We start from the raw sequence: 22,178 nt of genomic DNA on the forward strand, positions 1-22,178 counted from the left end.
TCAAGAACGGCTGCAAATTTTAATAGGCAGTAAATAGCAAAAGTGCTTGTATTTAAAACTACTGTATCTATAAAGATTGGAATTACCCTTTAAGCATGATGTTTTGTTTTATGTAAAAATACAAGGTTAATCATTTCACATTGAAAACTAATACAACTTTTAAAATTACTTTGTTTTTTTATTTCCTCAGCATTTTAACTTCTCTGCTTCATGTCAGTTATTAAAGGAAATATATCACCACATTTTGCTATTTAATCTGAAAGCAGCATGATGTAGGGGCAGAGATCCTGATTCCAGGGATGAATCACCTGCTCAGCAGTTTGCTGTGGATTCAATACAATAAGTATTTTATCAGTAGGAGATTATCACCGCAAGGCTAGGTGTTGTGTGCCAGGCAGTCTAGCTAATCTGTAACCCCACCCCCAACACTGATTGGCAGCTTAAGCAGGACTGGCCTGCACATGATACCTAGTCCTATAATGATAATAATCTCCTGTTGATAAAACACTGATTGTACTGAAAGCACACAGCCTGGTAAGTGACACATCGCTAGAATGAGGCTCACTTGTCCTATATTATGCTGCTCTCATATTAAATAGCAAAACCTGCTGACAGATTCCTTTTAAAGGGGGAGCTGAGAATTAGAATATTGATGGACAATCATTGGGATAGGTCATTAATATACAATCAACAGCGGTACGACAACTGATCATTCCACAGCAGAGAGAAATGTAAATGTACACAACGTATGGAGTTGGAATGGCACAGCTCCATACACTGACTATATGGTGGCTGTATACATTTAGCCACCGCAGGACGTATCCCTAAGTAGAGGTCATCAATAACGTAGGCCTGGACAGTCCCTCTGATGTACTGGATCAGGAGTCATATATGTATATAACACTACATGGCATCATTCTTTGCACGCAGGCAGCGAACAGGGCAAAATTTAAGGCCGACAGTCAGGTCGTACACTTATAAAAGAGCTGTATGAAGCCGATGTAAATGCGATATATGGTAGAGTTATTTGTATCGTCCATAAGTCATATGGGAGGAGGAGATATCTCATAGGGCGTCATTCATGTAGGGAGAACCTTGCAAATTGGAAGAAAGTCTAAAAAAAACCTATTTCCATTAGTACATGGGAATGATCCTGGATCCCTTCAGAATTGAACACATGTAAAGTAGTTATTATAGAGGCAAACCACATGCACATACAGGACTGAGATCCACATTCCCTTTAAATGTATAATAGTCAGTAACTGCACATTTTGCAGGTAGGTGTCAGCTGTTTCTATTATTTAGCTTGCCAAATGTCTTCTTAGTCCCCAATCCAATTTCACATTCTTAATTTAAAGCTCCTTCTTTCAGCAGGAAGGCGACATTGTATTTTATCCACCGAGCCGCCGTCATCAGTGCACTCACATGTCACCAAACTACACGGCATCTGTGCCTTTGATTGCCACAGTTGGCACACATCTGATCTCTGCAAATTTCTGTGCCTCTTATTATCTGGCATAGCACCATCTAGTGTGGATTATGTAGCATTACAATAGTAATTGTCGATTCGACAGGCTCCAGATTCACAGTGAATTAAGCAGGTTGGCATTGTAAGAATCAGAGGAGAAAAGAAATAAGAATAATGCAGCACAATTTGATGCCAGATACTAAGAAAAACATATTAATAACATATTATATTATACACATTCTAACAGATTAGGAGCCTGAATGGCACGTGTCTCCTGTAGTAGCTGTAATAGCACGTGTCCCTGTTAGTAGCTGGAATGGCATATGTCCCCAGTATTAACTGGAATAGAATGTGTCTCCGGTAGTAGGTGCAATGGCACGAGTCACCAGTAGAAGCTGGAATGACACGGGTCTCCTGTAGAAGCTGGAATAGCATGTGTCCCCAGAACAAGCTGGAATAGCATGTCTTCCTGGCAGAAGCTTGAATGGCACATGTCCTTGGTGGAAGCTTGAATGGCACATGTCCCTAGTAGAATCTGGAATGGCACGTGTCCTTGTTAGAAGCTTGAATAACATGTGTCTGTCACAAGGGTGCCATGTCTGCCTGGAAGACCTGTAGTTAGAAGGTCACATTGGGTAATGAATCTCATTCCTCTTTAGAGTTGGTGTGATTCATGTCCTATTTTAAATAGATTTCCTTTCCTTCAGTGCTGAGAGGGTTAAGGACTTTTTCCATGCTGGCTGAGACCATACAGCCTGGTTGTTCTCAGCTTCAACTGTTTATCATTTACTCCATCTATATATACTGGCTCTGGTTGTTTAGTCCTTGCCGGTGAAAGATTTGTCTTTCTGTGCTAAGTGCTAAAGCTGAGTAGTTGGAATGTAGTTGTAGTAGTGATCTGTTGTTTGCTGTTATGCGTAAGAGTTTATCTCCTGGTCCTCATTCCTATTTAGTATATTCCTCCATATCCCCATCCTCCTCCCTATTATTGGTGAGTGCTTTGTATCATAGTGGTTTTCTGTTTTGTCTTTGTGTCTTGTTTATCTTATATTTCTGTCCCATGCCTCATGGGGGTAGGGGAGGGTAGAGGTCAGGGTTTAACAGAAGCATAGTAAGGTCATGGACCGGAGCCTCTCTACCTTCAATAGTACCCTCGGGGCAGGGATTGTTAGGTTCCCAGTTCCAGGGACAATTTGAGGCCCCTCTCCCATACTAAAGACTGTCACAGCATGACAGTGTCCCTAGTAGAAGCTGGAAAAGCACGTGTCCCCGGTAGAAGCTGTAATAACACTTGTCCCAGGTAGAAGCTGGAAAAGCACATGTCCCTGGTACAAGCTGAAATGGCATGTGTCACCATTAGAAGCTTGATTAGCACGTGTGAAGGGATATGGGCTGTATTACCCTTTTCCTGCTCCTGAAGACAACAGAAGTGTTGTGTGAACAGGTCACAAAGAGGACAGTGTTCTGGTGTTGAGTTGACGCATTTCGACTTTATCAGTCTTAATTGTAACATATTGTGTTCTCTGGCATATAGTGGAAGATGGACAGGGACCCACATAGATGGAACGTAATGGCTGGACCCGTGTGCACTGCCGAGGTGGACGAGAAATTCCTGAGACTGACAAAATCAGTGGGCTTGGGGGTGGTCCAGGACGAACTATCGACCAGACTGAAGAAGAGTAGAGAGAAAATGTGAATCGCTGTGCCCTATCCCACCTGTTGAACTTGAAATGTCTAGTAAATGTTTGCCTGTTACAAAGAACCTGATGTCCAAAGCATTGTGCGTGGCGGCTCCTGAGGACAAAAGCCTAGAGTCAGCAGAGGCCTGTGGCCTACAAGTGAGTGTGATGCACCCCACACCTTACAGCACACTAGGACTAGGACACCTGTGAAGAAACCAGAGTATATCTTAATTACCCTGATGACTATGTTTTTGCAAACCAAGAAGAACTGACTTTTTATAGTGACATTCTGCAAACCACCCAAAGGAGAAGACACAGGACTGCAGACAATTCATCATGGTACCATCATGAGGGACTCGGATCTATGATTCTATAGGAAACAACCTAGGAGTTTTCAGCTCCGGTTGGAAGGACATAGATCTGATCCAGTGACCATCTCTGAACCATGGATATGTTTGGAGAAAGCCAGGTTTGGGACCCGCTGGTTGCCTGGTTCCATGGAGATTGTTCGGATAAGCAAGGTGGTGACTCTCGTGTCAACTGGCTTTGGACCTTGTACGGACTCTATGGACTGTTGTCACAACCACACATACTTACCTGCCTTCTTCCATCCCTCGGCACGCTCCCGACTCTGTCCCACACCGCTCTGTCTCTCCCTTCGCTGGATTGCGGCACCTTGTTCTATCACACATGTGCAGTCGCGTCTCCTGCGCCGCAGGGCCCCCTGGGAGGTCGCGACCTGATGGCTCCGCCCAACATGGCGGCGCCCATCGGGTATTCTCGGCGTCTTCCCAGGTAAGACGCCTTTGCTTCTTAGGTTTTATCTGCACTTCTTGGTCAGCGTACCTATTTCCTAGGCCCCTCGGTATCAATACCTATCCTGCGCTTGTTCCCTTGTGTCTCCGCTGTGCCTGCCCTGAGTACCAGCCTTGTCTGCCCTGTCTCTCTGCCATGTCTGCCCCGTGTTCCTGTCTTGCCTGCCCTGTGTACCAGCCTTGTCTGCCCCGTCTCTCCGCCATATCTGCCCCGTGTTCCTGCCTTGCCTGCCCTGTATCTCAGTCTTGTCTGCTCGTCTCTCCGCCGTGCCTGCCCTGTGTACCAACCTTGTCAGCCCCGTGTCTCCATCATACCAGCTCCATATCTTCGTCATACCTATCCTGTGCCTCCCTTTTACCAGTCCTGCGCCAGTACTCCGTTTCTCTGCCTTCCCTGCTTGAAGCCCTATTATTCTAGTCCTTACTCCTAGTCTAGTCTTTTCCTGGCTTTATTACTTTTTGTCACTTTTTGCAGCCTCGTGTTTGTTCTTGTCCTTCTCCTGAGGCTCCTTCATAAATCCTGCCGTTCCAGTTCCCTCCGGTCTGTCTCCTGTCTTCTTCTTGTGTTCCAGTAGTCACCCCTTTGGCTCTAGCTGTTGTGTCTCCATCCCCCTTGTGCCTGCTCCTAATGCTCCCTGTATAGGGGGTGGTTCCATCTGGTCCGCTCGACCTCGGGGGCTCTAGAGCCACGACCCAGAGGGTCCACTCTCGGGTTCTTCTCAGAATCCTAACAACTGTTGTCTTTCATCTCCCTACGCTTGTCGTTACCTTTTCTCTGTGTGTGTATCACAGGTGGAATAGCGACCCTGGCAGCTCTGACGTTGTGTCAACTGGCTTTGGACTTTGTACAGACTCTCTTGACTGTTCTCGGTCATCTCCCTACGCTTGTCGATATCTCTTCTCTGTGTGTGTATCACAAGTGGAATAACGACCCTGGGAGCTCTGATATAACATCTCCCATTATCCCGGCGAGTCAGTGGTAGGGTGGGACCTTGTAATGTGCACCATCTTGGGGGTAATTGCTGGAACTGTTCTTTTTGCTATTGTGTGTTGTGGTTCAATAAAGTATTGCCACACGGTTTTGCACTAACCCTGTGTTGTCTGAGTAGTATTCTGCCCACGTTTAATGGGAGAGTGGGCGTTAGGTGGGACGATCCCTTGTCCATGCGGTTTCGGCTAGCAGACTTGGGTGCCCATCGACACTCCATTTCCCCACAACACCCCTTGTCTGTAAAGTGCCAGAGCGAAACTGGACAGCAGCTCGGTCAAGACTATTGCTCTGCAGCACTTTACAAGTGTCCCCGTTAGAAGATTGAATGGCATGTGTCCACGCTAGAAGCTGGAATGACTAGTGCCCCCAGCAGGAGCTGGAATGGCACGCGTCATCGTAGAATCAGGAATCATGTGTCCCCAGTAGTGTTGAGCATTCCGTTACCGCAAGTATCGGGTATCGGCCGATATTCGCTGTATCGGAATTCCGATACCGAGTTCTGATATTTTTGTGCTATCGGAAATCGGAATCGGAAGTTCCCAGTGTATGGTTCCCAGGGTCTGGAGGAGAGGAAACTCTCCTTCAGGCCCTGGGATCCATATTCATGTAAAAAATAAAGAATAAAAATAAAAAATATGGATATACTCACCCCTCTGGCGGACCCCGGACCTTAGCGGTGTAACCGGCAGCCTCCGTTCCTAAGAATGCAGTGAGTGTACAGGACCTGCGATTATGTTGCGGTCTTGTGATTGGTCGCGTGACCGCTCATGTGACCGCTCACGTGACCGCGACGTCATCGAAGGTCCTTCACTCATTGCATTCTTAGGAACGGAGGTGCCGGTTACACCGCTAAGGTCCAGGGTCCGCCGGAGGGGTGAGTATATACATATTTTTTATTTTTATTCTTTATTTTTTACATGAATATGGATCCCAGGGCCTGAAGGAGAGTTTCCTCTCTCTCAGACCCTGGGAACCATCCAGGATACCTTCCGATATTTGTGTCCCATTGACTTGTATTGGTATCGGGTATCGGTATCTGCGATATCCGATATTTTTTGGATATCGGCCGATCCAATCCGATACCGATACTTTCAAATATCGGATGGTATCGCTCAACACTAGTCCCCAGTAGAAGTTGGAGTAGTTTGTGTCCCCGGTAGGAGCTGGAATGGCACATTTCCCCGGTGGTGGTCAGGGACTCACAATAAATACTGTTTTTACTAAGTATAAGTGAGAAAAATGTATCTTTGCCCCAGGATAAGGATAACTGCCAAAATCTTGTTCAGTGCATGTGTTTATGTATTCATTAGCAGAATAAACTTTAAAAAAACAATGTTTTGTCTGTCTTAAAGGGGTTTTTATCTAATATCTATGGGCTTGGCCAGGCCTGTAATACTAATGACCTATCCATAGTACAGGTTAACTCACCAATACCAGAGATTAGGTCAGCAATACCAGATCAGTGATCGTCCAACAACTGTAATGTACCCATCCTGGTATAATGTACTCATTCTGCTATAATGTCTCCCATTCTGGTATAATGTTTCTGATCCTTATATAATGTTCCCCATCTTGGTATAATGTTCCCCATCTTTGTACAATTTTCCATTCTGGTATAATGTCCCTATCCTGGTATAATGACCTCATTCTGGTATAATGTCCCCCATCCTAGTATAATGCCCCCCATCTTAATATAGTGTCCCCCATCCTGGTATAATGTCACCATTCTGGTGTAATGTCCCCCATTCTGGTATAATGTTCCCAATGTTAATATAATGTTCCCCATCCTGGTATAATGTCCCCCATCCTGGTATAATGTCCCTGTTCTGGTATAATTTCTTCATTCTGGTATAATGTCCCCCATCTTAATATAATGTCCCCCATCCTGGTATCCTCAAACCTGGCATAATGTCACCCAGGGTTGGACTGGCCCACCGGAGAACCGGAGCATTCTCCGGTGGGCCCAGGCACTGACAACTGCTGGCATACTGGCCACCAGCTGCCTAGGTCACCCACTGCTGTAGGGGCCCCCAGCCAGTGGTGTGTCGCTAATAGCGGCACACCCAGCAGCTATGGGGCCCCTGAGTCAGGGGGGCCCGCCCGGTGTCAGCTGAGCAGCAGCTGGAGACAGAAGCCTGTCCCCACCGCTAAAGAGAAATGAATATTCACGCTTCCCCACACCCCCACGGGCGTATTCATTTCACATAGCGGGCAGTGTTAGCCTCAGCCTGCGGCTAACAATGTCCGCATGCAAATCCAGAGCGGCTGCATTGGGGCCGCGGAGGTAGCCCCCTGCAGGACGGCTATCCTCTGCAGCTCGGCAGCGAAGCGGAGCTGCAGGGATCCGATGCTGCCCTGCTTCCTGTCCGCTGCCCGGCGCTTCCTCTCTGACACAGCGCAGCTGGATGACGTCTTTTTTATGTATACAAGCATTTGGCTTATCAATGCCATCACCAATACTATGGGGTGTGGGATGTACCGCAGGCACTGTTTGTTACTCTGGCCTCCCATTCAGGTCCAGCTGCTGGATCTGCTGCTTAGTGCAGATGTTGGTCCCAGCATTTTGGTCCGGCTCCTGTTATACGTATGGTTACTGCTGGCTCTCCAGCTAAAGTCTATTATAACCAGTGGTATACAGAGGCAGCCCCACTCTTTGGATTATAAGTCCAGAAATCACCTTACTGAGCATGCCCGTGATGTGGCGCCTTGTCATTGGTGCTCGGATGCTTTCTGCTCTGGTGATGTGGCAGCTCCGGATTGGCCCATGGGCAATGCCCTGTCCGACTGGGTATGAGTGTTTGGGGTGGAGCCTGGCGCATAAAGGGCTTTCAGCTAAGCATGCGGGCATGCCAGCGTCACTTGTGTTTGGTGCATGTGTGGGTGGATTCGCTACTGCTTTGTCTGTTAGTTTGGTGTGTTTAGCACCGTATCAGCTACCAGTGGGATGTCACTGTTTTGTGTCAGCATGTGTTCAGGACTGGCCCTATGCCATTAGAATTCCGTCACCTCTGAAGAGGAGATTGTGTGAGTTCAGGGCTGGCATCAAGCCATTAGAATTCTGGCTCCTCCTGAGAGGTGGTTTGCTGCGTGTTCTCACTGACTGTATTTACTATTTGTTTCCGTCCCGAGTGTATGCTATACTTTCCTGTGGGGATAACATTGTATTGCACCACAGAGTAAGTTCAACCCGCGTGTTCTTTCGCGCACACTTCCTATTTTCCCTGTGCCCCTCGGTGGTTAGCTAAGCTGGTACTTACCCGCTCTGTGCCCCTCGGTGGTTAGCTAAGCTGGTACTTACCCGCTCTGTACCCCTCGGTGGTTAGCTGAGCTGGTACTTACCTTCCCTGTACCCCTCTGTGATTAGCTGTGTTGGTACTCCTCTCTCTGTGCACCTCTGAGTAGTTTCTGGGTTTGGTTTTTTGCATTCCATTCACAGTGTGTGGAGTTAACTCAGTGTGTTTAAGGAGGAACGTTTGCTAGTTTTTTATCCGTCTTTGTTCATAATAGCAGCAGTTTACTGCACGATGGACCTCAGGTTGCAATTGCACCTTATTTATTTTTATTTGGTGCAATCCGCCAACTCTAACATAGTGGCAGGCCGTTGTCTCTGTAAAGGAAGTAGGGGCACATCTTTTTCGCTACAGTAAGTAGGGTGGGTCTTTATCTCTCTGCAGGAAGTGGAAGCAGGGCTTTGTCTCTACAGGAAGTAGGGTGCATGTTTATCTCTTTAAAGGATGTGGAGGCAAGGCTTTGTCTACAGGTAGTAGGGTGGGTCTTTATCTCTTTACAGGAAGTGGTGGCAGGGCGTTGTCTCTGTATAGGAAGTGGGGACAGAGCTGTGTCTCTGCACAGGAAGCAGGGGCACAGCTTTGTCCCTACAGTAAGTAGGGTGGGTCTTTATCTCTTTACAAGAAATTAAGGCAGGGCTTCATCTCTACAGTAAATAGACTGGGTCTCTATCTCTTTACCAGAAGTGGGGGCAGACCTTTGTCTCTACTAGAAGTAGGGTGGGTCTTTATCTCTTCACCAGAAGTGGGGGCACAGCTTTGTCCCTACAGTAAGTAGGGTGGGTCTTTATCTCTACAGGAAGTGAAGGCAGGACGTTGTCTCTGTACAGGAAGTAGGGGCACATATTTTTCTCTACAGTAAGTAGGGTGGGTCTTTATCTCTTTACAAGAAGTGGGGCAGGGTTTTGTCTCAGTATACAGTAGGAAGTGGGGGTAGAGCTTTGTCTCTACAGGAAGTAGGGTGTGTCTTTATCTCTTTACCAGAAGTGGAGGCAGAGCTTTGTCTCTGCAGGAAGTAGGGTGGGTCTTTATCTCTTTACCAGAAGTGGAGGCAGAGCTTTGTCTCTGCAGGAAGTAGGGTGGGTCTTTATCTCTTTACCGGAAGTGGAGGCAGAGCTTTGTCTCTGCAGGAAGTAGGGTGGGTCTTTATCTCTTTACCGGAAGTGGAGGCAGGGCATTGTCTCTGTATAGGAAGTGGGAGATTAGATGTAAATGAGGTGGAAATGTGCCTAGTATTTGACACATTGCTAATGTTTGGGTCAATAAAGAGGGGTAACGAGACAGTTGAGCTGTAAGCTACTTTGTCTTGGGGAAGATAATTAGACACAGGATGAGGGCAGTACTTTGAATCTTATATCCTAAGGCAAAGGAAAACCTACATACAGTTTGGGGTCAATGTAATAATTTGACACAAGACTCGGAATAAAACACGCAACACATTTGTATCATGATATAGTTTGTATTCTTCTTTAACAATACCAAGCTATAGACAGGGACTTACAGAGGCCTATACACTACCGGCAGATACAAACTTCAGAAACACTATTTACATTCAAAAAGATACATCGCGCACCTGCTCCCCCTACCCGGTGCTTCTTGATTTCCCTTTAACCCCTTCACTTCCAGGGGTGCCTGCAGCCTCCACCCCTGACCGCAAAAGTGTTAATTCTCTTCATTTGGAGTTGGAGGATAAACACCAAGTGTGAGCATTCATGTGCACTGTCAATAAAGGACAATGCCAGGAAAAAAAAACCACTCCGCGGGGTTGCTGTTACTTCTAAGCTGAGTTAATAACCAAAGAGGTGGATATGAAGTGGCAGTCATGCCGTTCAGCTTCTACAGTGCATGGGTTACAGAGACCTTGCACAATCTGTGGTCCAAGATGGTATCATCAGCCAGCAGCCTTTTGGCATCCGTGGTTGGGTAACCATTGGCCGACTAATGGAGACTACAATGGAACAATAGTACCACCATGTATAACATGTAAGAAATGGCAGTTGTGGCATAAGCTTGGATGGACGGTCTACAACCCTCTTGTACTTCATTACCATAATTTTCAGCTTAAGTCCTATACAAACATTATTCTTTACTTGAACATGACCTCGAATGAGGGTTTTTTCACCTTTTCATCAGATATACCTCCAAATTCCTCTATTTGTAGTAATGGCATTATATATAATTACAAGGAAATAAATGTGTACTGTGCTACAAAGAACATTGGCAAATTGATATAATGGTGGCTTATGCAAAGGTAAAAAATAATCAAGTAAACAGTCGAAAGTGTTGAGATGGTGAACGATGGAGAAAATTCATGATTTAATCAGTCATTTGTTATCATTATGGGAGGTCACCGACGTTTATAGCATATCCATAGACTATGCCGAAATGTTGTGGTAGGTGCAGGTTCCAACTCAAGGGCCCCCACCTAAAATGGAGGAAAAAGAGACAGTTGGCCACATGTATGTGTCTTTCCATCTAAATGGGTATTAAATGGGTAATCCCATTCCTTACATATAAAACATCATCAAAATATGGCAGACATGTCAGATATTTTTGAGACTTCTTTAGAGAATGGCAGCACATGGTTGGGTCCTGTGTGTCTAAAATATAGTAATGGGTTCCCATCTATCAGACATTTATGGCAAATCTTTTTGCTATTTCATAAATATTTACGATGTGATCATGGACCATGCGGATTTTAAACCATGGAATCCATTGTTGTAGGAGTTACCAGAGAAAACGATCTTGAGGGCCTAGCTTCCATCTTTATGTCCACTTATAATAGGCATTATCATTGGACACACAAGACATAACAGTAAGCACTAATGGGTTACTGTATTTGTGAGCCAACCAATAAGACATTGACCCTAATGGCAAGAGAGTGGCTCCAAGTCACCTCGAAACAGGATTGTCTACTACTTGATCTTTGGGGATTACAGTGTTCAAAGGTTCTGGACCTACAAGAACATCTAAATTGGGTTGACTTCTACCTAATCTTTGGGGACCATTATGGTCAAAGATCCTGGACCTACAAGGACATAGGATATGATAGGCATAGGATAGGCATCAACATGTTAGCCACAGTGTCTGACAAGGCAGTTGTGATGAGTAGATCATATGCAGCTAGAAACCAATGTAAATTTTGATTTAGGTCCATCATTGAACTCATGACTGTTTGACGTGAACATAGGACAACTCCAAGACGCAGCCTCTCCCATAATGAAACATATATGACCATATTTTTCCTGGCACTGTAGGTTAGTATATTCTTCTCCTTCACACATCCTCCCCCTCCTGATCAATACTCCAAAAAAATAAAAATCAAACAAATTTAACATCTACAGTGAGATGTGATAACAGACAGGGGTGGTGGTGGTGGTGGTTACTCAGCCGAAACAAATGATACCCTTTATATATACACAATGATTCTGTCTGAAAATATTCTGCTGAGGTTTACAGGCAGCCACCTCCGGGGTGGAAACACTGCTGCATGTTCCTGCAAAAACATGGGGGCGATGGATAATAATAGTCACAGGGCGGACACTGAGGCACAAGGAGATAAGGTGGTTGGCATGGATCCCCCCAAGTAAGCACCTTAGCCATAATGATGCACCTGCCCCCTGAGAAAGACACTGGGATACAAGGAAATTTGTTCTCCTTTGGTCCTGACATCCTAAAGAAACGAAGAACCTTGTGAAAGGCTAGCCTGACTTCTTATCATTTGCTGACCAGTTCTGCACTGAGCATGCAATAAACCCTGTAATCAATGGCAGACCCCTTAATTTCAAGGCCCCACAACCAGTAAAAGAGGGGTCTAATCGGTTTGTTGCCTTCATTGCTCCTGAGATGCACACCATGCAGAACTGAGTGCATGGAGGTTGCTGAATAAAGCGCATGTAATAGCCTGGAGCATATAGTACATATGCACTGTAACCAATAGTCAAATATTAGCCAATAGACCCCCAAATTGCATGAATGGAGGGTACCTGCATGATTGCCATTGGCTACTTCATGGTCTTACTATACGCCACACTGCATTGAATAAGCCTATCTTGTATATAGAAAAAAAAAAAAGCTACGGTACTTACCATGGCAATCCAACAACCCACTGGAAAATTGTGATATGATACATTAGGTTTTGCCAAAAGAGAGACCATGAGAATGCCAGACACGCGTTTCGCGCAAATGTCTAACAAGTAATTGCCTCCTCTCTTCCAGATAAGAGGCCGTGAACTAAACAGCATAAAAAAATAATACTTTTTCATTACTTCTTTCTTCTTCAAGGGGAACTCACTGTGATTACAAGGGAAGGAGCTAAGATGATCGCCCCGAAATCTGGCTCATTGATTGACAGATGGGAGTGCTGAAGGTATATGATGATGACGAGACATACAGAAGATTTTGCCATGTTGGGAAAAGCACACATATGCATACATTGTTCAGATTTCATGTATTTTTTTTTATCTCTTTTTTTTTTTTGGCAAGCTGCGCTCAGATATTGAGACCCTCAGAGCTTCTGGGTCCTTTGTGAATTTTAAACACACTGAAAGAGACCATTACAAAGAAAAGACACCATAGAAAAGTAACACAGTTCTCGTGTGAATGCGAAACTTGGCGTGAAAGAGAAATGCTTTTTTTTAAAACTTTTTTCTTCCTTTGGTTTTTTCATTTTTTTTTTTATTTTTCACATTTATCGATGAGTGTCCTTCTCCTTTTATCCTTTGTTGTTGTTTTTTTCACCACTTTTTGTTCATTTTTATTAAATAAAATGAGAACACTGGTACCCATCCTTTGCAGAATCTGTTGGCACCTATACATTTGCTTAGTACAAGTCATGGAGTTGCAGTCCAAAAATAGTACAGCAGTTCGATCCATTTGGTGCAAGAGAGACTCACCACATAATATACGACTTGCTACTCTAGCACCAAAATGGTTATTAGATTTGCAAGCAGAAAATAAATTCTCCAGATCCATCCAGTTCTTTCCATTGCCCCCCCCCCAAGTGTTCTTTCTTGATTATTTCCCCTAAAACCATCCTCCATCAAAAATGTGTTTTTTTCTTTTTCTTTTTTACTCTATAGCAATATTAGGGACAACCGGAGAGGTTGCACCAGAGCTGTCATTACCCCCAGGAGCCTCCTTTTCTTTTTTGCCACTGTATTGACCAATGAAGGAGCCATCCTCATTGAACTGGACATCCACACTTCCGCCATAGTCAGCCAAGCTGTCATCACTTCCTAGGGGCTTGACGTCACCATTGAGGGAAGGTTGGCTGCTGTTGAATGGTTTCTCGTCATTATCACTGGATAAAAATGAAAAGCAAATTTGGTTAGCACTGTCACATAATTTCTTTTACATTTAGAAGTATATATAACTTTAACTTTAGGGACGCCCTACTGCAAATTTTCTAAACACACCCTTCTATCTTTCAGCCTTCATTCTGTGGGTAACTGTATGCAATTGCATGAATTGAATGTTGTTCTGATTCAGAACCTCCCATCTTACCCATTGGAAACAGTAGAAAAGTATAAGTTTTTCTTTTTGAGTAACTAAGCAATGTGGGCCGGATGGTATAAAAACAAGACTGATGGAAGGCACAGAAGGATGATCGATAGAAAGTTTGATATATATGATTGCATGGGAGGATTACAAAATAAGGAAAGGAATGCAGAATTCAGGCAAGACATGAAATTTAAGAGAAATATTTCAGAAAAAAAGTAAAAAAAACCAAAAAACTTTGGACAGTGATGGGCACGTCCCTCACCCCATAAACCATTACTGTTCCTGTGATATGAAAGGCTTACCTGATGCTGATAAGTCTACTGCTGGACATACTTCTTTGAAACTGGCATAAATCTTGCTCATATATGTTAACACAGTCATATAGAATTAGAAAAAAATGGTTGCTTTCTTTCAAAAACAAATTCTACTCATTGTGAATGCAATGGCCTTTGATGTGAATAGGGATGAGCTATACACAAATTGGAGAAAGGTGTACCATTGATTAAGAAAGAAATAGCCATGTTTGTTCAATTCTGAATAACCCCCTTTAAGCTCTTTTAAGACTGGCAAACACCATTACATCCCTATCTGCTTAGTTTAGGAATACATGGTATCTGCCCATGATCATCCCATCTCTATTCCCTGATTGTGAGATTCATTGCTCACACCATCATAATATTGAATATGGAAAGGTCTTATCACCAGGTCTTATCAGCTTTTGAAATAAGGGTTACAGCTGGGCTCTCTCTATCCAGGGGTCCAATAGCAGTTGCATTTGTTGCATCTAAGCCCGTAGGGACATCAGATTAATGTTGGACAAATCTGGCGGGACTGACCAACCATGCACTATAATTGAGGCCTCCCAACTCTCTTCCAACATCATGAAGGTCAGGCACTTTTAACCCAACATCACAAAAGTTAGCCTCTTTGAACTTCCAATCCTTTTGCATAATCAAGCGTTCTTGAGTATGACGGTTTTGGGAGACAAAGCTATTGGCCGAGACAGCTATTTAAAGTGTATGGCCTTATTCTTGAAAAGTGGGACAAAGGGACACTATACAACACAAGGATTGTATGACTTTCCAAGCATCAAGGAGAGAGGCACCATGCCAAAGTGATGACCATCAGATAAGCTTCATCATGCATTTCATAATCGAACATTCAAATTCAATGAGTTATGGGAGGTGAGGACACTGCCAAAATTCTGGACAACACTCAATGCTTAGTGCATGAGGGTCCAAATAACAAAAAAAAAAAACACAAGAAAGGAGAAATCTACTATGTATAAGATGCAGAAGGATGTAAGCATCTCATGGGTCATAATGAATGGCTTATAAATGTATGCAGGGACATAATGGACAGTGTAAGTAATAGTCTAGAATATTGAACCATGCATGGAGACATATCAATTATCAAATGGTGACAAGGTGTTCAATATTATTCTATGAAGCATTAAAAATTCATGAGAAAGTAGTTCACTTAAAACAACCCTCCAGCTTATACCTAAAAAGATGACTATACATTTTGCATGTGCAGTCACTTTCCTTGTTGACCTCAGTTCCCCTCCTGCTGCCTCCTCCTCCACTTAAAGTCCTATTCAATCCAACGTAGCTGGTGGAGTGGCATGGGGAGAGCCACTGCTTTTCGTTTTCTGAGTGATGGACACACAAAAGACAGGGAAGGCATGCTGTAGTCTTACCACTGCTTTCCCAATGTCATGTAGGATTGAAAAGATCTAGAATGTCGGAATTTGAGGAAAGGAACAGAGATGGGCAGAGAAAGTGATTATACTTTTTAGGGGTAGGGTGGTGTTTCGCTTTGATGGACGGTCATCGAGGAAGGTTGTTGGCACATCTCAGACCATATGTATGTTCCAAATTATAATGTTCAAGGTGACATTATCCTATATTTTTAGGTCTGTATGGAGACAGTGACTCTTCTAACTTTCGAACTTATTTTTCAGACCATGGAAAAGTCGTTGACCACCAACACAATTAAGTATCATGGAGTCATAGGTTCTGAGGAATCTTCCATATCATGTATCTGCACAGCCCTCTAGGCAATGCTTCTTCAGGAGAATGCCTCAGTCATACGACATCGATATATATCCTAAGTAATGCTCAATTTTAGCTTCACATAGAATAGCATTGGGATAACATAATGGAGATGACAGGTCAACCAAGTGAAGACATGGATGTATGATTGGAACTGTGCCCGATTTCCCTTGACTCTATTTCAGTCAATTTGAGCAGATTTCTACACTCCTACGTGAAGAACCCCATCATTTGCTTAGCGCCTCAATAAATCTCTATCCAAATGACCAAGTAAGAGTGGAAGAAGTAGGATCTGGCATTTGGGCACATGCAGAGGGTGCAGTATAGTGTTACTGGTGCACGTGTTTTACCTATTTCTAAAGAAGGTACTGCTGTTGGAGGAGACAAATGACAGAATGACAGTCACGACACAATCACAATCACAGACATTAGACTTTTCGAAAAACATAAAACGTGAGCATGCAAGGTCCATCTGATGAGGCTGGATGTAGAAACGAGCTGGTTACCAGTGAGTGTTCTTTGTAGGATATGGCTTATGATCTTACACAGAAATCTGTCTTACAGGAATTTGGGAGTTCTGTATGGAACAAGGAGACCACTAGGCGTTGGTGGCTGGTTTATGGAGGCCTGTTTATGCTGTTGTAACAATGACTTCCAGTTTACAAATGGATTGTGGTCAAGCTCATAAGTGGGAATGTATCCCTAAAATACACTGTATTATCCAGCCCCATAGTTCAGATAAAAGCCCAGTTATATAGTAGTAGGGAATTCATAACTTGGGACACCCCTTTAATAACCAGAATGGGCAGCCAGTATAGAAAGTAGAAATCCCAGTAATTACCGAAGATCTTGGGGATGCAGTACCCTTGGTGACAAGCCCACTGTTGGAACCTGTTGTACGTTACTGCAGCCCCCCTGTAAGACACCTACGTGCTATCTGCCCTGTTAGGCCATATGGCCGCCATAAAGGGGATTCGGTCTTATGGAGCCCTGATATAAGCCACAGCAGAGAGGTGGAAAATGACTTATGGCTGAATTATTTCATTTGCAAAAGGTGCTGACTTTACGAGATAAACCCTTTATCGATTCCCTACTATTATACTACTATTATAGGAGACACTACCTCTATAAGCAGAAGCCCTGGGAATGTTTGCCTTGCCCCATTATAGCCACTCTCCGACATTAATTTCATGATTCAGCCAATGTGAACTTATTAGGAATTTTTTGAGTATGACCATTCCCTGTATATGCTATAAGTGTAGGATTTCCCATGGTGGTCTCAAAATGAGGGCTCCAAAGTGACACCAAGCCAGGTCCAGTGAGCTCTGCTAACATCATGGGAATATCACGTTTCCCTAGAGGAAAGTGTTTCCCAAAAAAACCTGCCTATTATTCCCTAGGGAATTAATAGGGTTGTAACACGGACTTGGTAATCCCATAATTTGGTGGGTAATGCCATGCTGTCGTGAAGCACTACAAATGCAAAGTCAGAATTTTCATAGGCATGCACAGAACATGTAGATAGACCTAGAAGACCGGACATTACTATGACCCACATTACACACGGCTAGAACATGCACATGTATACTATAGATCCGTATTTGCAAATGGCGACTTTTAATGTAGCAAGAAAAATCGAATTAGATGCATTTTTGGAGATTTCAGCTCCACGGTTCACATTGATATCCCATATAACAGTCTATGAACTGCAATGAAGTGACACACAGAGATAAGCCATGTCTACATATGGCACGCTGCTCTCTATACTGAAGTATATGGCAAGTTCCCATCGTGCTAGGGATGTGCAGGTGACACCGCCACACTAGCAGCATCTTGTCATTGCTTAGGATCGATCAGAGGATAGAAAACTAGTGTGAGCACATAACAGGCCAGGGGTCCATGGTCACCAGATATTGCCAGGCTGATTGGCTTCTATGGACTTCTGCCCAACTCTTTGACCACGTTAGTTTTTATGGATAAGATATTCATAGCATTCACATATAATTTCCCCTGTAACTTGGCAAAGCTCGGGTAGATAAAAAATAGTGAGTTCAAAGGATAGAGTTTCTTATGGGGGCTGCATGACTTTCTTTCCATTGGCATTCACTATGGACCCTGTCCGGCATTAGGTATTCCCAATTTTCCTAGCCAATACAGGTCTGAACATGCTGGTGCTCCATTTTTTCTTTTACTCATGGATTCCTCAAGAATATGGGGGTAAAAATGATCAATAAGCCAATGTACTAAATTAGATTAACCCAAAACAACAGTATGGCCAGTGGCCCTATGGATGGTATAGTAGACATTTGTATACAATACAGGACACTAATATGGTTGTGAATCCATGAAATATCACTAAATTGTGTCTTAACGTGGCTTTCTGTGATAACATAGGACCAGACATATGGCGGTCCACCAGACGTTTGGCTATCAATGATGACCCGGTACCTCACCAACTTCTTATGTCTACTGGAATATATCAGCAATCACATCTCCCATCTCTACTGCCCAAAGAAGCAGCAGAAAGTAGGTTTAGGGCCTCACTATTCGTTCTGAAGGATAAAACTTGGGTGGCAATGTTGGCGATGGCCATACATCTATCAATGATCTGTCGAGAGGCTCGAAAAGAAAAAGTATGGACAACTGTACCCAAGAAACTCCAGGCTGACTTCTAAAAAGGATGAACAATATATGTGAATGCTACATGGATTGTATCCTGCCGATATAGACACATTGCCTTTAATTTAGTTGGCCGGTTAGCTTTAAGAATGATTGACTTTCTTACATCCAGCCATCATAGTCTTACCAGACAGTTACTAGCCAGCCAGCTGCTGATAGACCCTTCTGAAAATCGAATTTAGCCAAGGCTGGAGGCATAATTGTATAACCAGATGATGTAGTCAAGGAAAAATTGATTTTAAAGAAGGAGGCACAAAAGGGTGGAAATAAACTTGATTCAATGAACACCCAATGTGCAAGAAAGCGCATCCCCCATCTGTAAGAAGGAACTTTACCGTGTGAGAGCAGCTTACCTCTCCAGAGATCTGATGGCAGCATGGACAAGAGAGTGGAGAACGAATGAATAAGGTCAGGCATGCCAATCACACATGTTGAAACAGTGTATGTGGGCTGACGCCCGGCAGTCGGTTCTAAACATCGAATCATGTATTGGAATCTGTCTCTCAGGTGTTTCCAAACCATAAAACGTTGAAATATTACTCTGATTTTTCAAAATTGCAGCCCAGTAAGTGACATGTTGCTGGAATCTCTGCCCCGTACATCACGCTGTTCTCAGATGCAGTAGCAAAAATCTGATGAAATTTTCCATTTAAAGAGGACCTGTAACTTTCCATAAATATATGCTTTTCCTGGTGTAAATGCCGCTGTTCTCCTGAATCCGGCGATGTTTTGCTTTTGTTCCTGCGCCTCTCCTGTCCTGAGATATGGCCCTCTATTCCTGGTACACAATGTTGTCTTTTTACCCAACTGGGTGTGGCGCTCATGGAGAGAGTTGTTGGTGACCACACCCAGTTTGATAGAGTTACATACAGGGAAGAATGGGGTCATATCTCAGGAATGGAGAGGCGGAGGAAGAAAAGAAAAACAGCGCAGGATTCAGGAGAACAGCGGCATTTACACCATATAAAAAAAATCACATATTTATAATATGTGACAGGTCCTCCTTAAAGGGAGTGTCCAGGGAATTAGAAGCATTTTTTAAAGGTCTCAGATTGATTAAAAGAATATAAAAATATAATATTCATCCTCATTGATACCCTGTAGCTTTCTTTATGATACTTATTTACGGTAGCCCATTTTGGACTTTACTTCCTGGTTCCATCTTGACACACCAGAATTGGCCAGAAATGAACACTTAGCCAATGACTGGCTTAAGTATGTCTCTAATATGGCCAGTGATTGGCTGAACTGGTCTTTATGCTGTGTACAGGTGGGAATAGAAAGTAGAAATGACAGTGAGCAAGTAAGCATCAGAACTGGCACTGCTGGGATTGACAAAGTTTTACACTGTTTGTTTTTAGCCAGTCCAAGTCCTTCAAAAAAGAAAAACTTTATTCACTAAAAAAAAAAACCTATTAAAGGGGTTTGTCTTCCATTAGAAAATGACGTAGTGACCATATTGGGGAGGGGCATTCTTTTTTATTTATGGCTAATCCATTGGTTCTGAATATGTGTAGATGTCATCGATGTATCCAGTGCTTACACTTGGCGGCCTCATTGTTTTAGCCTCTCTGCAGGGTGGGTATTAGTGTTAATCTGTAATGGTTTGGTTTTTGTAGCATTTACACCATCATTGATGTGCTGGAGAATATAAGCAGGTGTTGAGATGAATATATAAAGATGAAACAGAGCTGAATTTGTCATACATGATAAATGAGAATGCAGCAGGAGACCACATGTAAGACAAGGAGCTATGACCAATTAGTGAACTCAACTCTGCTACATAATTAAAATCGACTCATCTAATATCTTTACAATAATTCAACACCTCAATGTGGCCTGTGCTTTGATTTGCTGTGCCGGTTTTTCAAAGCTGGGAGCCCAAGTGATTGTGTAGGATTGTTCCCAGTTACCAAATATCACTATGGGTTCCAAAATGGTATACTGTGACAATAAAGGTACCCCGAAATTCCTTCAAGAAGGATTATTAATCATGTTTGTTCTGTTGAGGTTTATTAAGATTCGAAGAGTCTACTTTTTTTTTAATAAAACAGCGCCTCTCTTATCTATGGATTGCACCTGGTACTGCAGCCAAGTGCTATTCAAGTGAACCAGCAAAACCAGCACTGTCTATGAACAAGAGACGAGTGTAAATGTAAAGGCATATGGACACCATTTTTCACTTCAATGCATGCCTTTTTTAGGTTAAAAATTATTTTGCAATAAGGTTTAATAAAAATGTGTTACAGTTTGGATTCTACAGCCTCTATGTATCCCATTACATCGCTGACTGCAACTTTGGAACTTTGATGTGGTTAGAAACCAGTTTAGAAGAAAGTTCAGTATATCAGATATAAGTGCTGCATATCCTGTGGTCAGAATGAGCTCGCTGATTCAGTCACTGATTAACTCATTTTTTGTGCAGCCAGCTATGTTTCAGTGATATACAGAGGCTGCACATGTTAAACAAGTCAAATTTTTTTGTGAAAATACATGCATCTATTAAAGAAAAAATTGACATCCTCATATATGTTTGAGGCTGTTGAGTTCATGTCAGGAGACCCGCGGTGGGTCTGTGAATCACTGTTTGAATTCGGCCTAAGTGAATATTCAGCACCGTGGATAGCGGTGCACTTCACTGCAATGTCAAAACGATTTGCTGTTCATATGTTCAGCAATTTTTTATCATCTTTTAAACTCTTCAGGCTTCCAAGGCAGCTAAAAGAAGTGTCCGGTCCGTTCTGCTTGGAAGCCGCTCATTTTTAGTACATGCAATTTGAAAAAAACAAACTCTGTCAGCAAAACTTCAACAAAAGATGTCAGAAAAGACATAAAAAAGACGTTTCAGTAACAACACCGCCATTTTCCGTTAGCATCTTTTGCAGGCAAAACTCAGCGGGTATGTTGACATCTAAAAGACGCATGTGAACATGGCCTTCGAGAAAATCTTCAGATCTTGGAACAAGACGTGTACAGTATGTAGTTATATATTGGATGCAATAATGAGACACCATCAATGACAATATAATGACTTGTAAAGAATTTTGCTTAAAGGGAATCTGTCACATTCCAAAACGCTATTAATCTGCAGATAAGGGGTTATTCTGCAGGTTATTAGCATTCCAAAGCTGCCCGGTCGCCTGGTGGGAGGAAATTAACTTTATTCCTCTCGGCAGCTTCCGGCTTTCAGTCAAAGAGGAGCGGCGGCACGGATTCAGTCACTGCTCAGTACCTAGTGAGCGACAGCTGTAACCATGCCCGTGGCACTGACTGACAGCCGGCTCCGTATAGATGCACTGCTGAGCCGGCTTTTAGTCAGTGTCGAGACGTCGTTACAGCCAACACTCATGATGCACTGAGCAGTGACTGAAGCCATGCCTCTATGACTGAAAGCCGGATTTTTAGTGCAACGGCCGGGCAGCTTTGGAAAGCTAAAGATTAACCCAATATCCGCAGGTTGATAGTGTTTTGAGACGCTAATGATTGAAGGACTTGCGATATTCTCATTTGCATCAATTTATCATTTGGATGATGAACTGATTGTTGCTGATTTTAGAATTGCCTGGAAACGATTCCGAATTAATCTTCTTCTGTTTACCTCCTCACTTTTAGTTGCATAAAAATTGCCAAATCTGAAAACACAAATAGTATTTGCATAATAATTTGCAGCAGATGACAGAAAAGTCTGTTCCTCCTTGTG

At 43.3% G+C, this 22,178-nt stretch overlaps 1 protein-coding gene across 5 annotated transcripts in view; it reads right to left on the reverse strand.

Moving 5' to 3' along the window:
- Positions 1 to 9,682: 9,682 nt before the first annotated feature.
- The window catches only part of L1CAM (L1 cell adhesion molecule), a 224,327-nt gene continuing 211,831 nt past the window's right edge, over positions 9,683 to 22,178 (reverse strand). For 3 of the 5 annotated variants that reach the window (XM_077283639.1, XM_077283637.1, XM_077283638.1), the window contains one exon: positions 12,723 to 13,545. In XM_077283639.1, the coding sequence (XP_077139754.1) occupies positions 13,314 to 13,545 (232 nt within the window). In that variant the 3' untranslated portion in view covers positions 12,723 to 13,313. Of the gene's footprint in view, positions 10,669 to 12,722; positions 13,546 to 22,178 lie in introns of those variants that run through there. The other 2 variants (XM_077283642.1, XM_077283640.1) reach the window with 1 other exon arrangement.

The sequence above is a fragment of the Ranitomeya variabilis genome, chromosome 2, assembly GCF_051348905.1.
Source record: "Ranitomeya variabilis isolate aRanVar5 chromosome 2, aRanVar5.hap1, whole genome shotgun sequence".
NCBI lineage: Eukaryota > Metazoa > Chordata > Amphibia > Anura > Dendrobatidae > Ranitomeya > Ranitomeya variabilis.